General features: G+C 40.6%; 1 protein-coding gene across 1 annotated transcript; it reads right to left on the bottom strand.

The window, feature by feature from the left end:
• Window positions 1-493: 493 nt before the first annotated feature.
• Window positions 494-8,124, bottom strand: anxa4 (annexin A4). Its single transcript, XM_075456449.1, has 13 exons — window positions 8,017-8,124; window positions 6,790-6,839; window positions 5,971-6,058; window positions 5,216-5,310; window positions 4,292-4,405; window positions 3,714-3,804; window positions 3,091-3,170; window positions 2,521-2,577; window positions 2,329-2,422; window positions 2,047-2,142; window positions 1,365-1,423; window positions 1,016-1,138; window positions 494-708 (listed from the first exon to the last, which is right to left on the bottom strand). The coding sequence occupies exons 2-13, from the start codon at window positions 6,796-6,798 to the stop codon at window positions 652-654; spliced, it is 963 nt and encodes a 320-aa protein (XP_075312564.1). The 5' UTR covers window positions 6,799-6,839; window positions 8,017-8,124; the 3' UTR covers window positions 494-651.
• Window positions 8,125-8,242: the final 118 nt, after the last annotated feature.

The raw sequence follows: 8,242 nt of genomic DNA, 5'->3' as shown, positions 1-8,242 counted from the left end.
GTCCTGCAGCTCAATGAGAAGCAGAACAACTATACCATTTACAACAGGTCTGTAAAAAAAGATACACCCAGATTCTCCTGCTCTAATGAACACACAGCTGCCACTGAAAAACTTTCTGGAGAATTGTTTTGGCTCCACCTAGTGGTCACCTTGAGGATAACCTCTGCAGTTAAGGCTCTCTACGAGCTTTCTATGAGCTGGGTCACATTCTCGTTAACTTGATGAGAGCGCACTTTACTGCCAACCAAATCAAGCTAGCAACCTGCTAATGTGATTGAGTCAAATGATAACGGGCTGACTCAACACATGAGGAACCGGACCAATTAGACAAATGGACTTCACCGACTGAGCAGTGACAAAGATGTAAAAAGGGAGAAAGCTGGAGGTCGTTAACATTCATCTTTTTACCTTTTTTGATGTGTGAGGCGTCTGGGGATCTCCAATACCACTAACTAACCCTTAACATAAGATCAATGACAAAAAGGCAGACGTGTAAAAGGTCACTGGTCTTTGGTTTAATTGGTATTACAAACTGTAAAACAAGGCACTGTGTTAATTAGGGAGAAGAGAAAGGCATAGAAGAAGAAATATGAAAATCATGATGTGGTTCGTAGAACAAAGACAGGTCTGGGCGTTGCTCTGATATCTCCCCTACTCGCCACCACACAGCTCCAGCAGGATTTTGCGGTAGTCACCGGATGTGTCTCCCTGAGCAGCAAGAGAACGATCTGTGAGACTTCAAAGGTCCAAGAATGGGAAGGACATGGAAAATAGCTAATAAAAGCAAACTGATAACAACTAATGTGGTGTCTTTACTCAGATCAAAGATTTAAAAAAAAAAAAAAAAGTAAAGCTGATATTACTCATACGGATGGGACAGCAATAAATTGCCTAGAGTCCCATCACACTCCAACATTCCAACATCACATAAAACTAGAACTGCAATTATCATTATTAGATTACAGTTGATGTATTGCAGAGCTTTTGCTGACAACAGCTTCTCCCCGCCCCTCACCTTGATGAAGGAGTGTAGAGTCTTCCCATACATCTTCAGAAACTGTGCCTTAATGTCCAACATGTCAATCTCAGCCCTGGAGACCATTATTCTGATGAGGACACTATCAGTGGTGCCCAGCCCCTGATGGGAGGGAAATAAATCAGTTTTCATAAGTAATTAACCAATTAGAAATGAGAGCAGAAACAGTGTAGAACAGTAGTTGATGATATATGTTTATGCAGAGAAAAACACAAGTGGAATCGATAGTTTTTACTTTATACGATGACAATTAAACATGCAAAACATACATAAATGACATAATACTGATCTATTCATAAATCACAATTTTACTTTGTGACCTGTTTACCTTCATTGATTTGTATAATCGCTCTGCAAAAAATGCTGATTTGTCCCTCATGCACTTCACTGCAGAGCAGAAAAACAAACACGTCATTTTATTTTATTTCAAACCACAAAAGAAAAAACGAGTAATTTCCTTTTTTTAAACAGTAGAAACATATCTAACGTTGAGACTGACAAATTGTGCTGTATTATATTCTAATTCTTATTCTGATGCCAGTAACATGTTTCATAATGATCATCTCAGAAGTAGGTCAATAAGCATGTCGACGCTAAGAAAAAAAGAAAAATAGGGAAACATAGGCGACATACTCATTACTAAGTCAATGTTCGACCACATTTTACGGGTACTAAAGCCCAGGTGTTAAAACTGACCCGACTGCGGTTCCGATCTGTAACCCACTGAAAACATTCATGACTCAAATAACACAACAGAGGGGGCTCTCATCTATTCAGCACCTGAAGTCCTATCTCAAGCACATAAGAAAACATTTGAAATGTTGTCTGTGTAGTCTTTTCATTCGATACACATTCTGTTTTTAACTTACATTTTACACACCGAGTCAACTTTTATGAAAAACAATCTGATGTCTCTATCAACGTGAACTTGTTTATTAAGTGCACGGTTGAACTGACAATAAATGCCATTGGAAACCAAATCAAAGGAACATGTCACTGAGGAGACAGACCTATAGCCAGAAAGACGTCTTCCAGGCAGCCAGACATCTCCCTTTTAATGCTATCTTCAATGCTTCTCCCTGAAATCTTCTGATACTCCTCAAACACTGGAAGGACAAAGAGTAGGATTAATGGGGGAATGCAATATAAACAGGCAAGCTGATTATTGTGAACTGTGTCACAAACTCACGGTTTATGTGCCTCAATATAGATGGGGAGTGTTTGCTCAGAAAATAGCCATAAGGGGTCAGTAAAATCCCAGAACACAAGTCTTCTCATTTCAACAACAGTACCTCTCAGCAGATGGTTTCGGTTCCTCACACACAGCACAGTGAGGAATTTGACCTCATCTGTGCCCCATCGAGCCTCGCCAGCCTCGTAGATGTCCTACAATTACAGGCATTTAAAAACACACACGTCATTCAAACAGTATGTGATACTTGGAGGTTTGACACACCATTTCGTCTCGAGTTGAGAAGCTTTACCTTGGCATCTTTCGTAGCCTGGGCCTCGTCCACCGTGTTGCCTTGATCTCGTCCGGCCTGCAGCGCAAAAGGAACAAAACACGTGACCACATTAAGGAGAAGCTGAAGAAAAAAAACAAAACAATAACTGGCGTTTCCATGATCCTAATTCTTCCACTTCCCTAAAGGAAACATTTCCAAACGTGTGACAGATGGAAACTACCATCATCACTTTAACTGCAATATAACCCTCATGAGAAAGAAGCTCCTTGTAATAGTGTTCATTCAATAAGTTAACACATGTAGAGAAGCAATGTCGTATGGTTCAGGGTCGCATAAGTGGCACACATCACGAGCATCGTGGTCCCATCCATCACTGTTGGGAGCATGTTTAAATGAAACCAAGATGAATACATTTAAATGTGATCTACAGTATGTCTGAATGATTATACAGACAGATGGCATCATCATTTTTAATATACAGCATCTCGTGTCTGAAAATAGCTTAGTCTTCTACTGTCCGTGCTAACAGTCCGATAAATGACTACAGACACCAAAGCGGGCAGAATTTGTGGGTTGATGTTTGCTCACCGTGAGTAAAGAGACCAAAACCCTCTGAAACATTCCAGATGTGTCCCCGCACACAGCATCTTCCAGGCTCTTCTCATATTCTGTCAAAAGTGTGAAAAAAAAAATGAATACATTACTTTGTTTAGTTCAAGCACATTCTTATTAGTTTTTCACAGTTACGATTATTGGACAGTACTGAGCAGATAATTGACATACAAAGCCAACTACTGTATGCTACATTTGTCTCTGCTTATATACGCTCAAAGACACTAAACTTATAGCACATCCAGCATTTCTGGTTCCTCAAAATGCTGTTTAATCAGCACAAACACATATATGATGACACAAAACACTGAACTGTAGCAGTTTAACCGTTTGTGGTGTAAATCTTTTAAAAACCCATTTGGAAAAAACACAAATATTGCCTTTCAAATCACAAAGGAAGAAATCAGCACACAATAAACTGCCACACAGAGAGCTGCGACACCTTTTGTAAATAATTTACGAAATCCACCGCTTTCAAATAATGAGGCCGAGTCACTGCTGCAAAATATCGTGTGTCATACACAGGCCATAGGCAGCTACAGGTAGGGAGATATACAGGAGCCTGTCAGACAGGCTATTCAAGGAAGCGACGCAGTTACCTCTCTTGTAGACTGCATTGATGGCTTGTATTTCATCGTTGGTCCTTGAGGCCAAAATATCGATGAGGCAAGCCTCTTCTGTTCCAGCCCCCTGTGACAAATCAGCACGCCATATGTTGAATGAAGGACAAAGTAGCTCAAACTGGAAGCCCGGGGCCGGTCTACCTTTTTGTTATTGTCAATGAATCTCATCAAAGTCAACAATGCGTGAGTTTTACTGTCGGTTCTTTCTAAATTCCCCAAGCACACTGAGGACATGTCAAAAATAAATAAAGAACACAGCACCAAATCAATTATTCAAATGTCAGTCAAAGTAAACTCAACTGCACATCTGTTGGGGACTATTTTCAGATGTTTGTTTAAGGTGTATGCAGGACTGACCTGATATAAACCCAAATTTATTATTAACTCAATGGTTCTTTATAGAACCAAGGCATTAATTACACATGGATTTGGCTGTTCTACATTGGCTTTGGTCTTTTCGGGATATTTGAGAGCAGTAAGAACAATGTAATAATTATTAGAACATACTCTGACATATCTTGTAAAGACAAACAAAGGGAAAAGGGATCTCTGACCTTCATTGCATTTCTCAGCTCAGAGGCATCGTACACAGGCGGCAGCATCAGCAGACCCAAGACGACACTCCTGAAGTTGCTACTCAGTTCTGAGGACAGATCGTCCGCCAGGTCCTGCAGATATGAAAGAAGGAGGACAATCGTTCCCAGTTCCCTAATAAATGTATTGAGGCCATCATCTGTTACTATAGCCGATTTTCTTTGACATCAAATTCTATTACAGTGGTTTCAGGAGACCAGACTCCAGCAGCACGCGTTTCCCCGCTAGAGGGTGTGGTTTCTGGAAAGAGTTTTGTGGAACAGAGAAGCTGTTCTGCACAACTCGCCTGTGTTACCACATGTGGGTGTTACCACGTGCAACATGACTCACTCTTTCTGCCTGCATAGATTCCACTCCCAACCTTTGCTTTTTCTCCCTCAGTGCCCTCTCAGATCATTTTATTGATCTCTTAACGGTCGCTACGCGGTGAGATTATTATCTCATTAGGTCAACACAGTAAATTCCCTTTCAGTTAATATATTGATCCCTTTAAATCACAAAACAAACAAACAGAATGTGGGAAACACACCTCTGCGGACTTCAGTGTGTTTGCTAAAGAGAACCTTCCTCTTTCCAACAGATTACAAGGCCCTATCTGTCTTGGTCTGTTTTTTTTGTCAGTGGTAATTTCAAAGTTATTTCTGCTTTACGATCAATGGTTAACTTGGACTTTATCTGCACAGTGTAAGGGCCACACCTAAGGTGATCTGACGAGAGCACACAGTGGAATAAGCAACCCAGAGAGGACACATCGTCTGAATTTTCAGTTAATCTGGCCATTATTTCTCCACCTCCTCCCCTTCTTTCAAGTTTACTTACAAAAAAAACCTTTACAAGCAGACTGTGTTCGCTGCCTTCGAGCTCTGCTCAGTCAAACCTCTCACCTTCCCAACAGCTTGTTTGTAGGCCTCTTTGATGCGCTGCCTCTGCGCGATAGTACGGTGCGCTAGAACGTCGACAATAGCCGCCTCATTCGTTCCTGAAAGGAATGTTGTTATAAAATTAATAAAAAAAATTAAAAAAATAGTTTACATTTGTACATTTGTGCTCTTACAACTCTTCTTTAAGAGCAAGAGGTCAGCATTAAGGCGTGAGATACGGAAACAGGCAACGGCGCTGATCATCCTAACACACAGCTTGTTTGTTGCTGTTGCCACAGAAACCATCTGTGGTGCAAACTGGAGTCAGGAGAAGATTATTAGCCCAGCAAACTCTAACAGCATCAACATTCCTCTCCATAAGTTTACAGACGGAGAGACAAATCCCTCTCCTGTGTGTCTGAAAGCTTGTCAGGAAGTAGCTCTGAGCGATACCTGCCAGCATCGTGTCAGAGCAGCGTGACCCATCATGAGATACGTTTGCTATGGTCACACCTGCGTGACCAGCAGCATCAAGACTAATCTGTGTCTTTATATCAGGAGCAGAGAGGAAGGAAAAGTACAAGGTCCCAGAAATGAGCAGACTGTGAAAATGGAAACTTAAAGCTGCCGTGGCAACATGACAACATGAAATTGCATTTTCAAACTTTCCTGTGTTATTTTTTGTCCCCACCAAATGGAGGCCTGACCATAATAGAAAAAAGCCAGTTTGACTTTAGATAATGATGCTTTGCGAATGACTGTGTGGCTGGGTCACTCACCGGCTCCCTTCATGGCTTCCCTCAGCTTCTGGGTATCTGCGTCGGCATCAAAACCAGACGCCTCGGTCACTGTTCCACGGTTGCCAATCTGTTCATAAATTACATGATTACGACCACTCAACTATCAAACAGATATAAAGTAAGCACACAAAGCACACAGACACCGGCTCCCTGTTTTATCAGCTAAAACAGTATGTACTAAAGTCATTCATGGAAAAAGTAGTTTTAAAGCAAACTAAGGTCGATCATAAAAATGTCATGTTTATTCATATATTTAATAAAAAAAGTAAATAGATGTACCTCTACAAAGTTGTTAATGGTTTACTGGACATTTTTAATAATAAAGGAAAGAAAAATCTGATAAATCCCCTCTTAAAACCTAAATAATATAATTTATGCAGAGTGTAGTAGGCTAACTCCTCTTTTACTGCATCACACGCAGGCATTTCTACTTTCAAAGTTTAAAATGTGCAATTGCTTTCTGAGACATTCAATGCAATCCGTTTAGGATGCACACAAACGAGCAAACCAATGCGTTTTTCCCCAGCTGGTTAAACAACTGACGGTTCAACTGAACTGCAGCTTAATATCATTAAAAGTGTTTTTTTTTTTTTTAACATCAAGCATACACTAAATCTAAGACCCACCGATTCAAAAGAATATCACAACTTCCCCTTTTCGCTGTGATTAAATCTAACTTGTGCCCAGTTTCCAGTGGAGTGAACCTCTACCAATCATGCAAATACATGTAAAGCTAAGCTAAGTATATCAATATGTTTTCAATATACAGGTGGAACAGCTGCTGCGGGATTAACTTACTGCTGCCATTGTTGGAGGAGAGTGGAGTACCAAAGTGGGGGTCTGGAGAACTGAAAAGAACACGGAAGTAATGCTTAGACGTCTGCACCGCGCGGATTAGTTTACAATATAATAAAAAGAAAAGGATGAACACAGGCAGTAAACTGATTCAGGTTTTGAATGTAGCCCTCATAAACCTTTAATCAATATTTTATCTACTTCATTATCTCAAAGAGGGTTTCCATCACACTCATTTGTTCTTTGGCTCTCTTATGTTCCAGGGGGAAATCTTGTTAAGCTTGTGTTTGTTTGGACACACCTGTAATTACCCCACTGAGAAGAAGCCTAATGAGGTTCAGCTCGTACCCGTTTCCCCGTCTGCAGGGATCAGACGACCCACTCAAAACCCATCCAACAAAATACATCATGTAAAGCTACAAGTGAGCCATTTAAAAGATAGGAAGACTCAAAAATAAATAAAAAGCTCACATTTTACAATGGAGCCATTTACGTATTACACACTATGGTCAGACTTCAGGACATTGCCTCTTGGTTTCATTACCTGAATGGTTTGTAATGTAAATACAGAGTATGTGATTCCTAGATACAATTCATTATAGTTTTGACTACAAGACATATTGTACCGTGCGACTGAAACACAAATGAAATTCTCATCCACGCAAACTGCTGGTTGTTTGTGAGGCAAATAGCTTGCGACACTGTACATTCAAACTTATTCAAATGTGTACATGGTAAGTATCATTTGAAAAACAAACTTTAGTGGTGATCCTGAAACTGACTCTCTGATCTCTTGTAATTTAAACATTAATGACCATGATTTGAACTCACGCTTACAGCTTTCATTCTTCAATATCACATGATTGGATAACGTCAGCAAGTTCACTACAAAAATGGGGCAATGTTACTAAAAGGGAATTGTGAGTAGGAGGCTAAAGGGAAAAGAAAACATATCCGGAAAAAAAGCCCCGAAAAGCTTATTGCAACATATGTACCGAAACAGCGCAAATCCGAGAACCAATTTCCAAAAGATCAAAGATGCCTTGAAAATAAAGAAAAAGTCGTATCGAAAGTACTTAAGGAAGCGGGTCTCTTGACTGTTAAGTTTGCGTAAAGTTAGCTGACACACCCTGCAGACAGAAAACCTGCAGCGTGTCGGAGGTCCACTCTGACAAGGTTAAACACAAAAACACTAAAACACGACAAAAGGCGGAATGAACCACATCTTACCTGTACCGAAGATTATTTACTCAGCCTGAAACCCAGCGAAAAGGCAGTGTCACAGCACCCTGTGGCTTATACCTACAGTTGTACCCACGTCCCACCCACTTGGATGCTAATAATTTCAGGATCCTCCTTTTCGCGTGCACTGTAGAGCGCGCGATTGAGTTCACGTTGCGTTTGCGGAACATTCTCCTGACTTGGAAATTGTCTAAACTTGATTGAACTCCCCCAT

This window comes from Odontesthes bonariensis, chromosome 22 (genome assembly GCF_027942865.1).
Source record: "Odontesthes bonariensis isolate fOdoBon6 chromosome 22, fOdoBon6.hap1, whole genome shotgun sequence".
In the NCBI taxonomy this organism is placed as follows: domain Eukaryota; kingdom Metazoa; phylum Chordata; class Actinopteri; order Atheriniformes; family Atherinopsidae; genus Odontesthes; species Odontesthes bonariensis.
This window is presented reverse-complemented; position numbering and strand designations above follow the sequence as displayed.

What these genes read in the sequence shown, in the direction of transcription:
- anxa4 (XM_075456449.1), bottom strand. An exon ending in AGACGTCTTTCTGGCTATAG is followed by an intron (nt 1,424 to 2,046) that starts GTCTGTCTCCTC and finishes TCTGCTCTGCAG; the next exon opens with TGAAGTGCATGAGGGACAAA. An exon ending in CTCTACACTCCTTCATCAAG is followed by an intron (nt 709 to 1,015) that starts GTGAGGGGCGGG and finishes CTTGCTGCTCAG; the next exon opens with GGAGACACATCCGGTGACTA.